General features: G+C 45.4%; 8 protein-coding genes across 8 annotated transcripts; 4 read left to right on the plus strand and 4 right to left on the minus strand.

Moving 5' to 3' along the window:
- The first annotated feature begins 2 nt into the window (after positions 1–2).
- F4813DRAFT_361961 (uncharacterized protein) lies at positions 3–2360 on the plus strand. The gene is made up of 6 exons (XM_049243575.1): positions 3–506; positions 564–901; positions 967–1028; positions 1086–1510; positions 1583–1788; positions 1837–2360. The coding sequence occupies exons 1-6, from the start codon at positions 238–240 to the stop codon at positions 2109–2111; spliced, it is 1575 nt and encodes a 524-aa protein (XP_049098786.1). The 5' UTR covers positions 3–237; the 3' UTR covers positions 2112–2360.
- A 1032-nt stretch (positions 2361–3392) lies between these two features.
- On the plus strand, positions 3393–5238 carry F4813DRAFT_361964 (uncharacterized protein). Its single transcript, XM_049243576.1, has 6 exons — positions 3393–3691; positions 3741–3797; positions 3853–3917; positions 3992–4374; positions 4438–4539; positions 4612–5238. The coding sequence occupies exons 1-6, from the start codon at positions 3484–3486 to the stop codon at positions 5012–5014; spliced, it is 1218 nt and encodes a 405-aa protein (XP_049098787.1). The 5' UTR covers positions 3393–3483; the 3' UTR covers positions 5015–5238.
- A 1652-nt stretch (positions 5239–6890) lies between these two features.
- F4813DRAFT_361969 (uncharacterized protein) lies at positions 6891–11200 on the minus strand. Its single transcript, XM_049243577.1, has 7 exons — positions 10932–11200; positions 10807–10871; positions 10452–10755; positions 10076–10393; positions 9821–10022; positions 9081–9761; positions 6891–9029 (listed from the first exon to the last, which is right to left on the minus strand). Exons 1-7 carry the CDS (start codon positions 11034–11036, stop codon positions 7159–7161), a joined length of 3546 nt encoding a protein of 1181 aa, XP_049098788.1. The 5' UTR covers positions 11037–11200; the 3' UTR covers positions 6891–7158.
- Positions 11201–11324: 124 nt separating this feature from the next.
- On the minus strand, positions 11325–12502 carry F4813DRAFT_361971 (uncharacterized protein). The gene is made up of 3 exons (XM_049243578.1): positions 11863–12502; positions 11661–11802; positions 11325–11515 (listed from the first exon to the last, which is right to left on the minus strand). The coding sequence occupies exon 1, from the start codon at positions 12225–12227 to the stop codon at positions 11985–11987; it is 243 nt and encodes an 80-aa protein (XP_049098789.1). The 5' UTR covers positions 12228–12502; the 3' UTR covers positions 11325–11515; positions 11661–11802; positions 11863–11984.
- A 141-nt stretch (positions 12503–12643) lies between these two features.
- On the plus strand, positions 12644–14857 carry F4813DRAFT_361980 (LMBR1-like membrane protein-domain-containing protein). Its single transcript, XM_049243579.1, has one exon. It carries the CDS (start codon positions 12918–12920, stop codon positions 14724–14726), a length of 1809 nt encoding a protein of 602 aa, XP_049098790.1. The 5' UTR covers positions 12644–12917; the 3' UTR covers positions 14727–14857.
- A 517-nt stretch (positions 14858–15374) lies between these two features.
- F4813DRAFT_361986 (uncharacterized protein) lies at positions 15375–17661 on the minus strand. The gene is made up of 2 exons (XM_049243580.1): positions 17140–17661; positions 15375–17042 (listed from the first exon to the last, which is right to left on the minus strand). The coding sequence occupies exons 1-2, from the start codon at positions 17226–17228 to the stop codon at positions 15956–15958; spliced, it is 1176 nt and encodes a 391-aa protein (XP_049098791.1). The 5' UTR covers positions 17229–17661; the 3' UTR covers positions 15375–15955.
- F4813DRAFT_361987 (uncharacterized protein) lies at positions 17662–19455 on the plus strand. The gene is made up of 2 exons (XM_049243581.1): positions 17662–18444; positions 18542–19455. Exons 1-2 carry the CDS (start codon positions 18216–18218, stop codon positions 19153–19155), a joined length of 843 nt encoding a protein of 280 aa, XP_049098792.1. The 5' UTR covers positions 17662–18215; the 3' UTR covers positions 19156–19455.
- A 3-nt stretch (positions 19456–19458) lies between these two features.
- On the minus strand, positions 19459–21212 carry F4813DRAFT_361990 (DNA glycosylase). The gene has a single exon (XM_049243582.1). It carries the CDS (start codon positions 20630–20632, stop codon positions 19640–19642), a length of 993 nt encoding a protein of 330 aa, XP_049098793.1. The 5' UTR covers positions 20633–21212; the 3' UTR covers positions 19459–19639.
- Between the last annotated feature and the right edge of the window lie 55 nt (positions 21213–21267).

The raw sequence follows: 21267 nt of genomic DNA on the forward strand, positions 1-21267 counted from the left end.
ACCAATGGTGACTTCGCCCCTAAATAGAAAGAAAAGCCACCGTGATTACTACACTACCATAATAGCACAAAACGGTAACACGATGCTTCAAGCCATCTATTGAAGAGCAATGGGACCAAGTATTATTTCCAAGTATTACTTTTGGTATAAAGGTAGCTTCGGGGCATATACGAAAGGGGATGAATCTAAGTTCTCTGATACGCGGAATTTTTCTCTTTAGCCTTATGTACCATAAGCATGAATAACTACGGCAGCATCTTAGCGGCAGCGATTTTTGTTTTGATAAAACTCTGTCTTGCTGATTCTAATACTACTGCAGAGTTCAAATCATTCTGCCATGAGTTAAGATTGCCTGATCCAGACACCCAGTTACTTATTGAAAAGTTCTCCCGCATTTCAACTCCTGACGATGTTCTCGACGTTGCCTGCGCAACAGCCAGATTTGCCCTTGGACAAGATCAAGTAGATACCGCCCCTCTAAATCAGACCGTAGTCAATGAAAACTGGTACGTCGAGTTCTGAAATTTCTGCCTCCCCTATCCCCCTATCTAACAAGTATTTAGGTCTCAGACTTGTATTGCCCAGCCACACTGCATAATTCAGCCCATGGAGGCACAGCATGTGTCGGCTTCACTCAAAATCATTGCCTTCTTCCAGGTGAAATTTGCAACCCGAAGTGGCGGGCATTCACCCAACCCAGGATGGGCCAGTATCGGAAATGAAGGTATTCTCCTTGATATGTCTAGAATGAATCAAATTATACTATCAGACGATGGTAAGGTGGTTAATGTTGGCCCGGGGGCTCGTTGGGGCGATGTAGTGGCAGCCTTGGACCCCTATAATGTCACTGTTGTGGCAGGAAGGGATCCAACCGTCGGTGTGGCTGGTCTTGTCCTTGGTGGTAAGTAACTCGTCATTCATGTACAGGGCTTCCGGCTTCCAGCAGTTTTACTAAGCTTTGAATAGGGGGCTATTCCCATTTATCGCCTAAATATGGTCTCGTAGCAGACAACGTCAAGAATTTCGAGGTAATCATTACGAACTTGGATTTCTAAGAGCCTGGTTAACATAAGGTTTAATAACAGGTTGTTATTGCAGATGGAACTGTCATGGATGCTAATGCAGACAGAAACAAAGACCTGTTCTGGGCGCTCAAGGGCGGCGGACCAAATTTTGGAATTGTTACTAGATTCGATCTTGAGACAGTACCCATTACCAGAATCTGGTTACAAATCGCCGTGTATTCTCCAGACCAAGCCTCAGAGATTTTAGAGGCCTATTCCGAATGGCAAAATGACGAAAATTCCGATCACGAATCAACGGTTGGCATCGTTATTGGACTTGACACCATCACTTTAGGCCTAGTCTATTTCGGACCGTTGTCTTCTCCCAACTCGTTCACTCCTTTCTTCGACCTAGATCCATTAGAAATTGCAATTCCTCCTATGAATACAACATTTGCTTTCCTTAACTCCATATTTTCTACGGCTTTTCCAAGCATTCCCGCACGGTACGTGATTTCGTGATACAATTATATGATATACCTAGGTAGTCAATAGTACTAACCTGCTAATTATTTTAGCCACGATTTCAGAGCTGTCAGTTCTTACATCGATGCCCAGCTCTATAAAGACGTGTACAGATTTTGGCTACAAAGCTCTCAAGCTATACGAGAGACCACAGGAGCCAACCAAACGTTCGTCTTCCAGCATGTTCCTGCCAGCATGGTACAACAAGGAAGAAACAAAGGCGGAAACCCCTTGGCTCTAGAATTAAAACACCAGCAGTGCAAGTGTATAAAACCCGCTTGTAGTAGTCACGACTAACGTTTCATAGGGTGGACAACTACAATCGATTGGGAACGTAGTGAAGACGACGAATTAGTACGGACTGCTTCAATTGACACGGTAGAGCAGTGGGAGAAACTCTCGCGTCAACGAGGCTTAGACCTTCCATTCATATTTATGAATGACGCATCGCGAGACCAAAATCCACTTGCATCGTACGGGTCAGAGAGCGTCGACAGGCTAAAACAAATATCACAGAAGTATGATCCGAACCAGTTGTTCCAAAAATTACAGGGCAATGGTTTCCTACTTTCTAATCTATGAAAAGTTATTAGGTAGCTTTCTCTTTTTTCATGTATTATAGGTAGAGTACGATCTGGAATGCAATGGTATCTTTTAGATCTAAGTGTGAGTAGTAATATGTTGGCTCATGTCGTGAGTTAGATCATAGTGCCTTAGTTACCTAAGGTATATAATACCTACATATATCATGAGCTCTATATCATTAGCTCTATATCATTAGCGCGGTCTATAGACTTATTGCGCATTGACCGAGGAATCGGCTAACCTAGGTAGTAATTAAGCATTAAGTAATCTGAAATATTTCGGACTAGTATGTCTTTCCGAGTTAAAACTTTCGCCCTTTTTGGTAGTTTTAAAGCTTTTTGTGATGTTTTCATTGGTTCGAATATAGGATATATTCTTCACTCGGTTGATGGCGCTAATACCTAAACCGTGTAGAAACTACGGTATTAGCTCGCTCTAGTGAACATATCGATATTCCTAACATACCTACCTACCTAGGTACCTTACCTGTAGGTAGGTAATTTATGAAGGGGTTGAAGAGAACATGTAATTGCCATGCGGGGTGGGATATTGTCCTGCAGAGTATATTAATCAGGGCATGACAAACTACAGCCAATACTTCTGGTCCTTAACTTGAGAAGTGAGTAACAGGTATGTATTAAGTATCAACAAGTTTTTATGCAATTCCTATTGGTTGGATTGATATATTAATCTGACGTACTGCATTTGTGCAGAAGATAACTGCAATAAATGCAATAACAAGTCCTACAGTGTTGCATCGAGACATCCACTATCCACAGCGTAGCAGCCTCGTCACTTCCTTTCTACACATCGCGTATATGTCTATTATTTAAACTGCTAAAGGATTGTTGTAGATATTCGTATGATTATGGAGCGGTCCTGGCTATTGGAGTCTATTTTCTTGATACTTAAAAGGCATTTTGGTTGATTTTGGTTGAAGTGTGGAAGTATATCCCCAGATGATTCCATTAGTAAAATCTGTAGAGATTCTTTCCCTTGTGTGCCGATTGGATGAAACAAAATAATCCACCTCCAGTGATGGTCGCAATATTAGACCTCTATACCACTCAATGTTACATTCGCTCTTCAGCTGCCAGTTGGTAGTAGGCGAATTAGGGGCCGTTTTCTCCTTCCAGATAGGTAGGTAGTTAAGAATATGCTCAAGTAGGCAACTTTAGGAGACAAATTTTGATGAGTAATATAATGCGTGGAGATTAATGCTCGTCACATACGTGAGGCTCTTGTACAAACCCGAGGATAAATTCATCGATCGTCGCATTTCACTAAACGTCGAATTCAACCCCTTACTAAACACCCCAACTACCAAGCTCCGTTAGTGTCTACAATAAGCCTTCCTACCTAGTAATCAATGGATTCCTCTTCGAATCTGTTACCACCGGAAACCGACCTTTGCAAAATACCGACTGTTCCCCCCCCTCCTGGACGATCTTCTGACCTAGACAACGCAGACATGAAGTCTTTGACAATCTCTCTCGGTGTTATCTTAACGACTATCGCGGTGTTCTTCAGCCTTGGTAGACTCTACGCCAACTTCCGAAAGTTGACAGCTAGTGATGGTGAGTTACCTGTCGCTTACACGAAACAGTGCTAATGAAAATCGGCCAGTCTTCGTATTTGTTGCCATTATATCTAATACCGCCACAGTAGTTTTGATGATTATATGTATGATATATTGTGTTATATATTCTTATTCAGTTGATAACCTTCCCACCACTAGATGCCAAATACTTCCGACATATATGGAACATACCTTTGTGTTGGATCAATGATAACTTCGGAAAGGTGAGCAACTGAGTTATTCACTTACCTTCCGTTTTAACCTAGAGATTACTAACATTAAGATATACCACTTCTAGATAGCATTTGCCTGGGAAATGACCGCGACCTTCAGTACATTTCCTGGCAGAGCCGCTACTTTGCTACTGTTCTACCAGCTCTTTACCATATCTCGCTCGATAGGTATAGCTATATGGATCGGCATGGCTACTAGTCTTATAATCACAGTTTGGACCATATGTATATTGTCTTACGGTTATGCCAACGATAATACTCGGGATCATCCTGGCGACTCCGACGGCATTATAACCATGTGGCTCCTACGATGGTCACTTCTCTTGGGTATACTAGATATCTTGATCGACATCTATATCTTTATCTTGCCACTACCTATTATCTTTAAGTTGAACCTATCCAAGAAGAAAAAGCTGCAGGTCTCGGCCATATTTTTCATAGCATTACTGTAAGAAATAAAGCTATAGATGTTGCTTTTTGGGGTGTTTTGTTTATAACTGATATCCTCCAGGGGTATTGTTGTCAGTATCTTAACGCTTGCATGTAGAATAAAGGCATTGCAGAGCCACAACTTTGATAGCACATACAACACTGGAGTTTTGATGATGTGCAGGTAAGCCTTTCACGCCCCCTTTACTTATCGCGGCGAAGAAAATACGCTAAGGTGACATGGAAATCTCCCTAGTCTCGTTCAGATGAATGTAACTCTCATAATCTGCTCTACCCCGGCATTCGTGGGCTTCATACGTCTCCATGTCTTGGAGTCACAGGCCTTCAAGGATCTTCAATCGATACTAAGAGCCGGTAGTAACGTACCCAGCCGGTCCAGCCTGTTCAAGTCCTGGCAGAGCCCCAATCGGCCTCGTACCGGGCGTGATGAACCACCAAAGCAAAAGCGGAAAAGTTTAAGTAGCACGACTGATTGCGCCGAAGTAAGCGACACATGCTTGCTCGACAGCGGAGCTACGATAAATGTCGATGGGCAGAGAAATACACTTGTGGTCGGTGGCGAAGATCAAGAGGATGATATCCACTTAAAGGTGCTTAATATGGATATTGAACATAACTCGGCCTCACTTCCGCCTTGAAGCGACGTATGGAATAGGTAGTTATCACGCGGCACCCTTATCTATACCCGAATTTTAGCGGTCTCTTTGGTGGTTGGTAATCTCATTAAACGGGGTTTAGCAATATGGTAGCTATGTATAAAATTCGACTAATCAGAATTATCGAGTAAAAGAGGCAAACCCCCTTGGAGGGCTAATAGAACAACTAGAGTATAAAGAGGATTATATTTTGTAATTATCAAAAATAATACCTAGGACTAGGTACCTACCTAGGTAGGTACCTAACCCATATTGTGTTATTTTGTGCTGCTTCATGGTTTGAAGGTCTCGACTCGGCTATGCATGCAAGATCCGCCCAACATTTTTCCACTTCCTTCATCTTGACCTGCGGCTGAAGGAGCGTGCATCTGCCCCATAGTAGAGACGGGTTCCTCTCTCCAATCAAGAGTTAGCCGCCGTTCACTTAAGATGACCAACCCCATCATTTCACAAAGGTTACTAGGGAATATATATATGTACACCAAAATTTATTGTCTTTTCGGTGTCGTAGTTCGAGTAAATATGTCTTACGACTGGAAATCTGACAGTGATAATATCTTCCATTCGTTCTTAAGCCCAACCAACCCTCGCTTTTGTATTAAATGTGCTTAATTCGAAGTTCTTGACTGCCACACAGACAACGCTGCCAAGAGAGTGTTGGCCTCAACACAAGATGGCCAAGCGCTAGCTAGACGGCTAGGATAACTGTTTTAAGAATCATTGGATGAGACCTATTACGAGGATATGTAGACATAATCAAAGCAACCAACATCTGATTTAGTATGGCGGTTAGATCTCAAGATACGTACTGCAGACTGTCTACAAATAGGCCTTGAGCCCTCCTCTCTGAAGAAGGGAGGAACCAAGAACCATAAGACCTTAGAGAATTATTAGTAAATTGAACATACACCCCAAGCCAATACAACCTTTCTTACGTTGACCAACTTCCTCGTGTAAGTAAGTCGAGAACGTCCGATACGAAACCCACTTAAGCATACTAATAATATATGCCTAGTCTACCATGCCCGGTCGAAATATTTCGCAGTCAAATCCGGCCAGCCCAGCCAACGGTAGTAGCTCGTCAAGTACAGGAGCCAGAGCAGACCGTGAGTTCTCGGTCAGCAATCTGATTAGTAACGAGGGCAAGGCGAAACTGCAGAAAAGGGATAAGACTGCAGAAACGCACAAGATGCACGAATCGGATATTTGGTCGCCGGCACGGCTGGAACACTCTACCAAAAAGTGATCCTGTACGCAATTGCCTACCTCCTATCGAATCTTCCCGACGACCTCAACGAATTGGCTAGACTGTACCCTCCTCTCAAGGGTTTCTTAACCAAAATAGTCCGACTCAGGTTTTTCCTTAGGCACTGCTAGGCGCTAATAGTAGTTCCATCTCCGTTATAAGAAAGTGTGTTCGACGGTTTTTTCCCTGATCAAAGTCGGCTACCTGGCGCCGACGCTAACCAGGTAGAGTAATGCTGTAGGCAGGTAGGGGCTGGGGATGCTATAGGCAGGAAGTGGAGGATCTCTCATGTCAGGCGAAACTCTAGCTCTGTCTCTCCTTAAAGGAGGATGTACTCTAGACGTGTAAATAGCGTCATTGCTGCGCTCGTTGCAGCTACCTAGCTATAGCCACGAATAGATGTAAACGTTCTCATCATCATCATCTTAAGGGTCTCTCAGCCTATTCTCAGCCCTCCGTAGCAAAGTAGGCATGGTTGGATGGAAGTGATGCTTTTTCACGCCACATATAAGTCCACATAAGTCTGGCCTCTGATTGGCTAGCCACACCTCAGCGCATGTCCGATGAATCTTTTGTAAAATCAATTGATCTACTATACTATTGTATAAAAGATCTAACAACTGCTATTTTTTGATATAGCTCGTTTCGCATGAAATTTCTATACTATTTATATTATTTACAGACGCTATGCGATAGAATGGCAAAGGAAAGAGATGCCAGCTGCAGGGGGATTCTAAGGATCTGATTGGTTGGAAAAACTGTGGCAGTACTAATAACATATAGGAGAGTTGATATAAGAGAGTTGATATATGTCCTTTTCGCTTTTGATCTTTACAATTTGTCATGCATATGGTGGTAAGGTTATGACGATATTATCTTTTTAAACGGTTTCGTCAATATGGCTCATAGGTGTTGATCTTTTCGGTAACACTTCTTGTTGTTGTGAAGCTGAACCTAACAATTGCTGGATTTCGTGTAGTTTGGCCTGGATATTTGCTGCGAACTTATTGGCAAACGACGAGTTGAGAGACGAAAATAATTCTAGCGATTTGGAATAGTACTCTTTTGCCATCACGAAATTATGAGTATCGTGTCGATTTCCGATCCCATATATCAAATATCCATCGGCAAGGTCCTCATTTGCGGATGCAGCTTGTAATGGATCATTACTCTGGAGTTTGTAACCCTCGATCGCCCTTTGAAGTTTTCTTCTCCCATCATGGAATCTGCCGAGCTTTATGAGCAATCTGCCGTAAATTCGTATGCTATTAAGGGTCATTATATCATTCCTAGGAAGTAGCTCTTCTAGACGCTGGATATGTTCTTCATAGTCGTCACAAGCCTGTTGAATAGCCGCTTCGTCACCTCTTTTAAACATATAGCACTGTGCCATGCGAAGAATGAGTTGATGCCATTGTAGATCAAGAGCTACTCTGCAATCTGCTTCACAATGCTCTTCGATGCATTTCTCGGCTTCTTTAAAGCATTTCTCAGCCTCCCGTAGACTTTCTACTGTATCTTGAAGGAGAAAAACAGAGCCAAGTTCCTTCGTCGCCAGTGCAAACTCTAGGCAGTTCCCAAGTATAGCTTGAAGTCCAGACGACGCGGTACTTAAACGTTCTAATGCGTTGATGAGATCATGTCGTAATTTTGAAATGGTACCAAGATGTTGTTGAATTTTGAGCAACTGCACCTTGAAATCGTCGCCTAGAAATGCTTCGTAAATATCCTTTGCCTTGTTCAAAAGTATTTCGGCATCATCTAGTTGTCCTCGTTGTATAAGGCAAAGTGCAAAATTAGTACCAAACTTCGAATCCAACAAATCCCAAAAGTATGGTTTCATTATGGTAATACCAATAGAATCGCGTACTACTTCGAAGCATTTTTCGGCGTACTCAATCTCATTTCGGTCCTTATATACCAAGCCAAAATTATTAAGGACGGCGTAGTACCCAGCAGCCTCGGGATGCAAGCGATCTATCTTTTGTGTTTCGCTATTAACGGATCTGGATTCGTCGACTGATTTGTCATTGGCATGAGCTATGGGCGAGAGCCTAGTGTACCAGTTTAGAGTCCAAGCATAGATCCTCGCCGCATCATCCAACTGATTTCTTCGTTGGAGTAAATGTCCAAGATGACCAAGGCTAGGTAAGAGTCCGCGATGAATATTCATGCCATAGTCATTGAGAATTTCGAAATTCTCTTTGCATTGTAATACGTGGGGTAAAAGCCGACGCTGTTCATCCGTAGCTCCTTTGGCATGTTCGATTGGTACTGCTCTTGCAACAATATGCATAGCAGAATTGATGCACATTTCGACGTCGCTCCTCTGAAGTGCGAGTAAACGAGCTACTCTGTGGACCACGGGATAAATGGCAATGCCAGCCTTTCCAAACCTTCTATTCGGTACTGGTCTAATCAAGCATATCGAACCTAGTTGTCTTACTATATGGTAAAACCGACTATGAGATAAGTCTGGAAATAGCTCGGCCCATATGCATTCAGGGTCTAAAAAGGCGCAGACCAGGAGAAAACCCCGAGCATCTGAGTCAAGCCTCTCAATGGCTAAGTTGATAGTTTTAGTCAATGACCGATCCAAGTCAAGTTTGGAGTCGTCTGCAATGCTCCAATCTTGAGATCGCCAAAGACCAATACAGTCTTCTGCGTTTATTCTGTGATTTTTCATATACTGGGCTGCGCTCTGAACTGACAATGCATGATTGTCTAGGAGTTTCGCTAGTTTCGGATAGCCTAGAATCTCGTAAATATGTCAAACGCTTATTGAGGAATTATGTGGCATACTGGCGTCTCCCGATCCTTCCTGGATTCCAATGACTTTTTCTATTAGACGTATGCATTCGAAGTCTTCCAGACCATCCACATGGATATTTGGATAGTTTTGGGCGAAATCCGAATTCTGAGAGGTTATTATAATAGTTCCCTGTTGGATCTTTTCAACGAAATGTTGTACCCAGTGTTTGCTTTCGTCAGCTACTAATTCGCTAGGTTGTTGGAAAGGAACATCGTCTATGAGGATAAACCACTTATTGTTACCCTTGGCATTAAGCCAGTTGATGATAGCATCTATGTTTTCCCTTTCCCGGTTCTGAAGCTTATGAGATTTTCCGATCACCGAGATGTCTCGTGTTAAATTGACTGAATGTGATGGCGGGATGAGACTAGGGATGTCCTCTGCATATCTAGCTAGAGTTATGCTGAAGTCAATTTCCGATGTTCCGGGAAGCTCGAAGCGAGCAGTAAAGTCCTTCGATCTCGCAAAGTGACGAGCCATTAGCGACTTCCCACATCCTGCTAATCCGTATAGACACAAGATAGACCGGAAACGCGGGTTTGTGCCAATTTCTTCGGTCATTCTATGCAGGAGGTCAGGTCTGTCTACAAAGTAGGCAGGCATCTGTTCAAATCTATTGGAATGTGTCGTTTGGACATCGAAGTTTTCAGGGGGTGATAATAAGTGCTTTACTATACGGATTTAATAGGGGTTAGCAAGACAGACATAACCTTCTACTTATACAACTTACAGTTTCCTTTTCCGCTACCATGTCCATTAAACTTCCGTCGTTCTAGGAGACTCTCTTGATTAGCGTACATGCTACGAATTGCGTTCGAAACCGCTAGAAAAGACCGATCGTTAGGATCCGAAAACTTGTTAAGCTTCAAGTGATCCGAATGTAGGAAGACTCGGTCCCAGCCGGGGACATGGGCAGACTTCTCGTTCACCGTCTATGTGATAATCAGTTTAACAAACTCATTGACGGCTTATCACAAGAACATACTCTCCCTCGTGTCAGGCCGGAAATACTGAATCTCTTCCCGTGGTCGATAGCGTGTAGTTCAATAAAACAACATATAGGCAAGTCTAGCTTATCCCGGAGTTGACCAAAGGCATGTGTCTTGTCCCGTAAATGCTTCTTGTGTTGATGCTGCGCTATAGTGACACTGGTACGGAAACTAATAGGACCCATGAACTGCGGCGAGGCTTTAGCGAGGCCTCGCATTCTCGTTCCCGTGAAAGGGGTACCGAGTGCCGCGAACCCGACCGTTCGTTCGGGTAAATATTTGAATTTTCTGGTGCGGTCGGCGTATAGTAAGGCCTGTTAAGTCAGAACTGGCCCCCTAGGCACGAAACGCATACAGAAACCATCAACTTACATGCAGCACAACTAGTCCCCCGAGGCTGTGTGCAATAAAAATTAAGGGACGCTCCAAAACATCAGTGCGGTTGTTATGCAAGCCGTTGATCAGCTCCTCACCGCAGAGCTCAAGGTGGATTTTTTGGGGGGCCTTAGAGTGCCACCTCGCCTCAAAACTATACGCCATGATCCGAGAATTTGGTATTATAGCAGGAAGCATGTCGGGATCTTTCAGCCAGTGGACATGTGGTAGTAGTCCTCCCTCGTCTTTCCAGGTCCATGACCAGTCTGCATCAGAACCCAGACCGGGAACAGCAACTATACTAGCCAAGGAATTAGTCTAGAGAGTGTTATAGGTTCTAATAAACGCTTACTCGACTTCGGCTTTACCGGTTGGGTCATCATATAAAACTTCAAAGGGTGACCAGCTAGTAGAAGTCTACAACTGAATTAGTCACACGTACGAGGTGTCTTGACAAACTACCTGAAAATCGCTAACTTGTTTCCTGTCCTTTTGGGAGTGCTGAGTGGCATCGTCTTCTTGTTGCTCTCTGTGTGTCGCCCTTGTAAACGGAGATCGCATGCGCTGGAAAGTGCGGGACATCCTTGCTGTGGTTGACAAGGCTAGGGACTTAAGCTGCAGGGCTCTCCTTACAGAAAAATGGTAGAACTAGGAGTCTAGGATGTTTCAATATTATACCGATATAGGAAACAATAAAGTATTATATAGACACCTATATGAAAGTTGAGTTAAACAGGAAATACGATCAATTACAATGTAGGACCATGTCGGCGGCGTCCGTAGTCTGACTGTCGGTCTGCGTATGGGGCCAGCGCTAATACTTCTAATAAGATTGGTCAAATATTCAATAGAGATTGGACACCTGGACATATCAACAACGATATTCAAGCGCTGTTTCGAGATAATATTATTTTTATGATACTCATGCCATCATTTGTAAAAATATGATATAAATCTACCTAGCTACTTTTAACTATTTTTCAATTTTAAGACCTCCTTGAATAGTTCCGCTTACCTAATTCATTCTCCTATTACCTATTTCTATGGGGATATATATCTAGGTAATTTATCTAACCAAAGTCCTGCTTCTGGGACCCCTTTTATTCCCATCGTGTGAAGACAAATTGGCATTATAATGAGATTATTCACAACGTAACACGAGGCCGTATGTTTACAACACTAACTTCGTACTAATGACATACTTAGAGCTATTGCTAGAACATCTGTCATCATCCTCGAGCTATAACATGTGAATTTATGTACGGCCCCCGAGCCTGAGGTTTGACTCTCCCCTTCGATCAGATACAAGACACGCCGATGCGAACCATGTAGAAATATCTCCCCCTCAGTAAGTTAATATTCAAAATTGATTACCCAGCCTTTACTAAAAGTGGCTTTTTGATTTCAGATGATCAAGGTTAAACCCTCACCTTGGACTAAACAATCCCGCAGATCCAAGGCACTTTTCAGGATGTCGAGGAACACCCAGAAAAATAAGTACCGGTATAAATCCGTACATAAAAATCCCGGCTAAGACGTCCTTTCTGGTAAGATTTGAGGGTTCTCTAAGTCTTGACGAGCTTTCTTTGCCATGATATAGGAATGTGTGAGGTATGCTGATTTACAGGTTAGGGCAAAAGCTGCACAAGACTCAGGTGGGAGAAAACGATGTAGCTCAAATAAGATGTCGAGTGGTTGATTCAGTAGTAGGGATGTATGTTGTTGATTTATATCGCCCGTAAGCGACTCGAGATTGGAAATTTTGTCAGCCATTAGGGAAATGTAGTTAAGGGTAGAAAACCCCTAGGAGACTATATTTCTAGTATGAGTATATTATTATAGTTACTAGAAAGGAGTTTGAATACTGACCCTTGAAGAATGGGAAAAAAGGTGTCTCAAATTTGTCGTCGTGGACTTAGGAGATTGACTGCTTGCAGGCATGATACGTGATGTGTTTGCAATCATATTTCAATTACGGCGGGCTATCCTGCTATTTATATAGTCATTCAAACATCAAAGCAAATGGAGACATGTCATAGAGTTTAGGAGTCAATAAGGAGCAGTCTGTGTCCTCAGCCCAGGTCTTAACTCTATGGTATGCAACTATCCATAACTATAACGCAGTCTATTAAGATATTATCCCAACGCTACGCAAATGTTGGGAAATATTTATTTAGACAGAAGATATAGATTTTCCCAGGTTTATGCAAAAGTCGAGGAACATCGAAACTTAAGGAATACGTCATGACAACGGAAGCTCGAGCAAAGCTTTCAGCATCATCATCAACAACAACGCTGGCATTCCAACATTCAAGCTCATAGGAACGTGGGGTAAATTTGCCTGCGTCGGGCTTCTCTTCTCCAATGCTCAATTATTATCTTCCATTCTAATTCTCAATACTTTCTATTAGTAGCATCGAGACCATAAAGTCGATAATCGTTCTACTTCTAGCATCGTCGAAAATGGCTGCCCAAGGCTACGTCCAGACCTCCCTTATCTGGGTGACCTACGCCGTTGCAATTCTATTGGCCTTAATTGCTGCTAGCATCACTACTTTTATATGGCAGACCCCACGCGACCGATCTGCGATCGTTACCATCGTTGCTATTGTCAGCTTAACCTCCCTCTTCGCGACTGTCTTCCTCCTCCCTGTCGACATCGCCCTCGTCTCCTCGACTACGTCCACGGCCCTCGGCGCTAAGAAGGATTGGGCTACCCCCGAACGCGTCAACAGCATCCTCCTCACGCTCAAGATCGTTTATTATTCCCTCTACAGCTTCGATGCACTGCTCTGCCTGCTTATCATTCCTTTCTCTTACTTCTGGTACGAGGAATACGACGAAGTCGAGGAGCAGGAGGGAAACCAGACATTCGGCTCGCGCCTCTGGGGAGCTTTCAAATACACCATTGCTTTCATACTCTTGATCGTTATCATATTCCTCGTCGGTTTCTTCGTGCCTGCTGCCGGTGCTCGCGGTGATGGCAAACACCTCGATCTCGACTTCTTCAAGAAGCTCCTCGACGAGAACCATGGAGAGAAAGCGCTGACGTTTGGTGTCGGTCTGCTGGTTACACTAGGAACCCTACTATATGTCCTCTACACCGGTGCTGGTCTCGCCCTTTTCCCCGTCTCCTTCATCAAGTCCGCTCCCTCCGTGTCCGCGCCGCAGCTCTCCGAAAACACCGCGTCCCAGCTGGAGCAAAATCGGGAGCGCCAGAGACAGCTAGAATTGCGCAGTGCTGGCCGATCAGATGGAATGCCAGCCAAGGATAGACGCGAACTAGAGGCCCTTGTTCGCGAAGAACGGACTCTAGTGCGTCGCGAAAGACTTGCTGCCGAGGCGCAGGGCGAAGGCAAGGGTTTCATCGTCAGGGCGTGGTCCAAGATCTGTGCAATTTTCAGACCGCTGAAGCTCATCGGAGGAGTCCTACTTGTCGTGCTCGCACTTCTGATCTGGGTCTCCATGCTAATCACAGGCATCGACAAGGCCGCTAATTCGGTCTGCAAGGAACACTGCGGATACATCCTGGCGCATATCAACGTATTCCAACCCGTCAACTGGCTCTTCGTACAGACCGCCCGTGCATTCCCCGTGGACTACGTGCTCATGGCGCTCTTAATCCTGCTATTCTTCAGTAGCTCCGTGTCGGGCTTGGCCGCTATCGGTATCCGATTCTTATGGCTACGCATCTTCCGAATTAGCAAGGGCCGCACGGCGCCGCAGGCTCTACTCATCGCGACAGTTATGTTGGCACTTATCATGCTAGGTATCAACTACGCTATAGCTATGATGGTAGCGCCGCAGTATGCGAGCTACGGCACCCAGACATTCTGTGATCTACCGCCGAAATACCCACTCGGACGACCCGACTGCACCGACGCCCCCGAAGCTGTCAAGCCATGTTCGGAGTGGGCGGGCAGCACGTCACGTGGGCGGTTGTCGATGGAGCCGCAATCCGTATGTACGGCGACCGTTATGTCAACGTTCCTTAACCGCATCACGCTTAACTGGCCCGTGTTCGGTGCTATCGCCTTCTGGGCGCAGTTTGCCTTCCTCGGTGTTTTCCTGCTCGTGTTCCTAACAAGCCTATTCCGCACCCCAAGGCTTAACTTCAGCGAGATCGACGAGGAAGCCGAGGCTGATGAGGAAGAAGGTCTGCTGGCGGGTACCGGGCGCCGTTTTGGTGCTACCTGGCAAGATATTACAGGTCGGCCGAAGCGCGGGAACGGAGCAGGTGGAAATGGTTCTGATTACGGCTCTGGAGCGTAGCTTACCCTAGGTAGGTAGTTGCTACCAAGTCGCTTTTGCTACGAATGGCTTACGGTATGATATGCGTTGTCTATCTATGTCATGCCGAGTAGGAAGACTTGTTCAAACAGTTCGATTCTAAAATAGCACCTGATTTTCCCTTCACTATGTTCTAGTCATACAATGAGATGAATGGGTTCATGCATGGAGGGCAATACATCTATCTAGCTTGATTGTGAAGTTGTTAAACTACAAGGGATACATGTGCATGGAGTAAGGATATTAGGTTGGGGGCCAACGAGCAAAATGGACTGGACTGGATTGGACGGCGTCGTAATACTGATATTCTGCTGCTGCTACTACTACTACTACTACTACAAATTGGGGCGTGGTGCGGATAGGTTAGGTAGGGAATGTTAGAACTAGGGCATAAACTAGGGAATGCGATATTTCTTCCTATTGATATGTGTATTATACGGTATTCGTACACGTGTCATTGTGAATATTCGTTTTGTTGAATAAGTAGATGATGGCTCCAAGGGGGCTCTTCGCAAGGAGGTAGGTATTGCGCTTATCTAAGTTTTGAGAAGGGGCTTACTCTAGGACTTCTTGTGAATTTAAAACTGGATGACTAGGTACCTAGCGAGCATTGTTCGCGAATAAGTATTGCGCTTTGAACTCTGAGAGTACGTTGGGCTATGCTATATTATTGAGTGAATTGTCTTATGACTGGGTTTATAGTTCCAGTGTACCTAATATTATCATATTATGAAACTTTGAATCCCTTTATCGATCATCCTTTTTTATCCATACGCAACTCAGCTCCGATGTATAATCTATTAGATCGTGAGCTAAGATAGCTTACTATACCCGACGTGTAAGGCAGAAATCACCGTGGTCAAGGCATAGTGTACTCAACCTCGCTACCCAGCTTGCTGATGCCAAGAGCTACATTATCTACCCTCGCTTATCCGTATAAGGAAACAATTGCGAGATACTATTACCTAGGTATCTAGGTACCTTGGGAGGAAACTCATACATATATGTTGGGTCATTAATTTTACTTCAGTCTGCCGAGGCCTCCGCGGCTAAGCACTCGACCAACAGATCTTTCAGATAATATCTCGTTTTCGGGAATGGCATCAAGAGAAAGATAGTATGGATCACAGCGCTGGGTATCTAGATATAGTTGCAACTCAAAAACTATAACGCTAATCCAACCTAACCGTAAAAGGACCAATCATGTATCGTCAGCGTCTAACATACTTCTCCCAGCGGTGCCCGCGCTCATCATACCCTGCGCTAGGACCAACGTGCATCTCCTTCCAACACCTCGCGCAGTAGATGTCGCTGTCGCAGTCTAAGCAACGGATGGCGCCGTCCTCTAAACATACAACGCACCACGTCTTCTGGTCCTCGTCTGTAAACCCATACCGCTTGATTAGCCCCGGAGCAGGCCGATCAGCTGGTGCGAAGGTAGGCGCCGAAGGAAGGCCTAGAGAATCGATATCTGCTGGTACCGAAGGCAGATCCGGACCAGCAGGTGCATCAACGTTGAGCGCAGCCATGCGAGACGTGATAGATGCTGCGAAGTCGGCGTCGTCCTGAGACGCTTCGGGATGATCCGGTTGGTGTTGGTCCTGAAAATCTGACGGAACCGCAGGTAGGTTAAAGGGGTCGATTTCATTGGACCCTTGTGCTTTTGTACTTTCATTTGCTGCCTTACCGCCTTCGGTATCTGGCTTCATAGTGTGGCTTGGTGAAGTGGGTGAAGAACCAGGCTGAGACGGAGGCTTATTGGTCTGATCATGTTCTACCTCGTCAGCCGTTTGGGCGAGAATATCGTTGGCTTCACGAGTCATCCGTTCGCCCTCAGAGTCATCGTCGCTACTGTCTTCACCTTCGTTCTCGTTATGAGATGTTTTAGTTTCCGGGTCCTTTTCTGGCTCTTCGCTGGTTTTGGCAGCATCTCCCAACTCCTCGAGAAGTGCGATTACCCTGCGATGCTCGTCTTCAGCTAGTACCTCCTCGAGCCATTGCTGGTCGGACTCGAGGTCTGCAAGAAGCTCTTCGAGAGTCTGGTCGTCAGTGTAGAAGAGTGGATTCTCATCTTCGTTTGCATCTTCTGTAGATGAAGTTTGTGCTGCACCTACGCCCGTGCTCGTCCCCGTGCCCGAACTTTCGGGATTAGGAAGTGGCTGTGGTGGTGGATTTGAAGATGGCGAAGTGATATGGATATTGCTATCATTTTGGTTTCGAAGACTCTTTAGCCTTTCTGTGAGAGCATCTTCTTTAGATAAAGGCTTGGCTGACTCTATAGTAGATGCTGCAACTGGCCTGGACACGCTTAGCGAACTTAGGGTCTCATTTAACAGGCTATGTAAGCACCTAGCAAGGTATGAAGTAAAATAGAAGTTATACAAGGTTGCCTTACTTTGATGACGGGCTCAGATTGACAGTGCTAGGCTTAAGGGCATTTAGCCTCTCAAGAAGGGTTCGATCAGATCCTGGGAGGTCCGTCATGGTCAAGGTGAACTTTGTGGAGTAGGTGATACACTGATGTTGTTGTGTTCAATGATGAGTGGCGGTACGAGGCGTCAACTTTAGTTTCCTATTGGTTTCCCAAATGTTGTCAAGGTTCATGCTGACAACTGTAAGGCTGAGCAGGTGGTCCGGAGAATATTGTGCATCTAATCTTAGGTACCTAAATAATTAGTGTATAGGTCTTGCTAATTGGGGAATATGATGTCACTATCAGATCGGGCTCAGTCTAAGCTGCACTCCTGACAGAGTTATTACATAAGTGGCATAGTCCTTAAATGAATAAAGTATTCCAAATCAGGTTGCTGTCATTGTACCACTTACATGCTTATTACCTTAGGTAACCTACTTACACATGATAGGTTATAAATTAAATATCCTTGATAATTTGATCATATTATTGAAGTGTTATTACTTTTTACTGCAGGAGTCAGTCAGATCAAGCAATTCTAGAAGTGAATTTATTAAAGTCATGAACATGCGGCTTAGACAAAAGGCTTAACTCGTTTCTGTTGAAAAGTAGGCGTCACGAGAGAACAAAGAGGCAATGATGAACCAACTCGCCTAAGAGCTAAAGAACCTTAAAAAGTTGGCCACACCCGCCACCTTAGGTACCTACCTACCTCATAGGTAACTGGAATGTAGCGCATCCGAGTTACTAAACTGCGCACTATCGTGTGTCGTAGTTTGCCAAGCAAATCTTGGCACCGCGGTTTTGGACCCTTCCTGCCCAAAAGAGGACCGTCGAGAGTCATACCTACATCAATGCATCGACCGTCCATCAATCTACATATATTTCAGGTTTTCGCCTTTTTCTTGCTTATTTCCGATTTCATCTGGTTCATCCATCATCTGCATCCAGCTTAAACCCAAGCATTGCTGTGCCTCAATATCCCAAATCCTATCGGAAAAGCTTTGACCTTATTGCTTAATTGTCGACCATCCATACCCATAACAAACACGACTCTCATGAAGACTTCGCATTTCATCTTCGGCCTAGTCGCCCTTGGCCAAGGCATCAACGCCGCGGCTATTCATAGCGTTGAAGATGTCGCGTTAGACATAAGGACACCGGTTGTTCCGATAGAACAACGGGATCCGGAGACGTTTTCACAGAGTGAAGACCTGTGGAAGCGCAAAGGCGGTGGAGGTGCTGGTGGTAGAGGTGGTAGCAGCGGTTCTAGCGGTGGCTCTTCAGGTTCGTCCGGCGGTCGCGGTGGTTCAGGTTCTTTTGGTATTTCATTTTTGGAAGTACATCCGTTAAGGACGCATATAAGCTAACAATTCCATCACAGGCAGCTCCGGAGGCTCTTCTTCCAGCGGCGGTCGCGGATCATCAACATCCAATTCCGGCGGTTCAACAACAACCGGAAGCGGTGTCCGACCTAGTTACGGAGGCGGGTCTTACTATGGCGGTGGCGCGAGACAGCCGTACTCATCTGGCAAAGCAAGCCCCTCAGGTATCCTTCCCTTAGTCGTCGGCGGCGCCGCACTCGGGACCCTTGGCTTCGTAGGCCTAAGCTTGGCCTCCAACGCATACGCGTATCCCTACACAAACCGTTACTATTACCACAACAGCACCACCAACCAGAACGAGACCAAACCTGTTACGTGCATATGCGACTACTACGGAGTATGCGGCTGCGACGACAATGGCAACCAGACGTATTTCAACTCGGTGATCGGAGACGGCAGCTATCAAAACCTAAACAAGTCGCTCGTTACCGTGGCCGAGAACGAAACTACGCACGAGAAAACTATCTACATCCTCGGCACTTTGCCCAATGGCACAACGTCGTCCGGTGGCACCGAAGATCCCAACGCGGGCGCTGGCTTGCAAACACTAGCTCGCGCCGTAGGCTGGTGGCCAGTTGTGACGACGGCAATTGCCATCGTATGTCTTTCGTAATGACGAGGGTATTGCTTTGATTTATAGCCTACGCTTTTTGTATATATGACTTCGTACATTCTTTCACGCATGACCCCTGTGAGATGAGATTTGCGGCAACGCCTCAAAATCAATGGTTGATATCCCTGTAGGCGTTCCGGTTTTGTCTAGAAGGAGAGGGGGTAAAGGTTATGACCACATGGGCTACTACATGTTGTATAGCAGCAGGAAGTAGCCTCGTGGATCTACGAGCTATGTTAACCACAGACGTCGAGTTGGAGGGTTTCTCCTAGACAAATAGCAATATCATTTTTACTTATATTACCAGGTTCCATTAAGTGATATATCATAAATACCTAGGCATATAGGTACAGCTAGTAGCAGTAGATCAAGTTTCTCGATATACGTTCGGGGGTATCTGTCTCATGAAACAATTCGCCATGTATCGCTATACATGTAGTCCCCATCAGCAGTAAAAAGAGCAAATAGCAAGACATTCTCCCTTTTATACTGGATCTGATATTTCAGGATCCTTGCTATCCTCGGTAGTAGCATCCTCTCTTTCCTTCCGCCTCTTCACGCACCAATCTCCCAAAATCTTCCATATCTTCTCTTTTTCCTCCGGCTTCAGCGTAGCTGCAAGTCCACTCGTACTAGTCGCTACAAACACCCTCGTCCCCTCCCAAGGCTCCTCCTCCCCATCGCCCTCAAAAACACCCATCCTCTCCTCCTGCCACCCATACTTAAACTCGCCCTTCTTCATAGCCCGTCCATGGCGCACACGAAACACACTTTCCCAAATACTTTTTCCTGTGATACACGCGACCTCAGGCCGCCACCGGCGACACTTGTCCTCGAGAATGGCAACGCCCTCGTCCATCTCGGCCTTGCTCAACTCGGCGCCGTTGCGCGACGGGCGGGCCACGATGTTGGTGTGGCCGAGCGCGTACCGCGCCGGCATGGTCTGGTCCTCGTGCGCGTGGCATCGGACCGGCGTGATCCCGGACGAGTAGAGTAGCTTCCAGAAGAGGTTTGATGGGTGCGCGTATGCGTGCCCGACGCGCGCTGTCTGGATGCCGGGATTCAACCCGATGAAGAAGATTAATAGGTTTGGCGCGATGGCGTCTGGGAGTAGGGGTAAGTGTGCGTATGTTGAGGGCGGGGCGTATGAAGACGGTCCTCTAGATCGCTTTTTTGACGAGGGTGAGGCCGAGGCTGGGGGTGTACCTTTGCTACTATTCTCATCTGCATCTGATATCGCCGAGCCCGTTTTGCGCTTCTTTGATTTGGGTAGCGCTTCTAATGATGATAAAGGTGAGCTCTGAGATGAGATGGCAGACTGAGGTGTCGGTAGCCTCTGGCTTCGGCGTGGTGATGTAGATGATGAGCTTTGGCTTGACCCCTTAAATATGAAATTCTTCAATTGAAGACGGCCTTCAAAACTTGTCTCCCCAAGTGAATTGTGTATCTCTTGGTTATCTTCATCAGCCGCCATCATGACGGTTTATGAAGAATATGAGCCTACTGACTGCTCCCGTATGTAGCCAAATTGGCTGACCTTATGGAGTATCCAGTTACGTTTTTGTGGAAGTATGGAAGTGAGAAGTTTGGTCTATATTAAACTGTACATTGTCACTCAGTCCAACTCTATCAGTTAGATTTCTGGGGTAATCGCCACCGCGAAGTCGTCTTGACTTGCCATATGAGCATATTAGATCTGCTAGGGTCTTATGTAATTACCGGGTTAATAATCGATAAAAGGTACTATTACCTTATACGGATCCGTACTGGCATCTCACAAGTTCATATAAGTCTGTAAACGTCAATTAAACAGATGGCATCACCGAAGCCTTCGTGTCGATGTTATTCAGGTCCTCGTATCGAATGCCAGATCGGAAGGACTTGTCAGGGATTGTTGCAGGAGCCGGCAGCAGTGCGAACCAGAACTTCCAGCACTGCGGACATGCCTGCAGATCGGATACTACGAGTCAGGTACTGTTAGTCTCTTGCGAATTCAATTTATCAATTTATTGTAATATCAAGCATATTGCGCATTGTTAGCCAGCCAACATATGTGCAATATATGTACAAATATAGGTACACAGCAAACGGGACAACTACCTATGCAGCCTC

This window comes from Daldinia decipiens (genome assembly GCF_022478715.1).
Source record: "Daldinia decipiens strain CBS 113046 unplaced genomic scaffold F4813scaffold_20, whole genome shotgun sequence".
Lineage (NCBI taxonomy): Eukaryota > Fungi > Ascomycota > Sordariomycetes > Xylariales > Hypoxylaceae > Daldinia > Daldinia decipiens.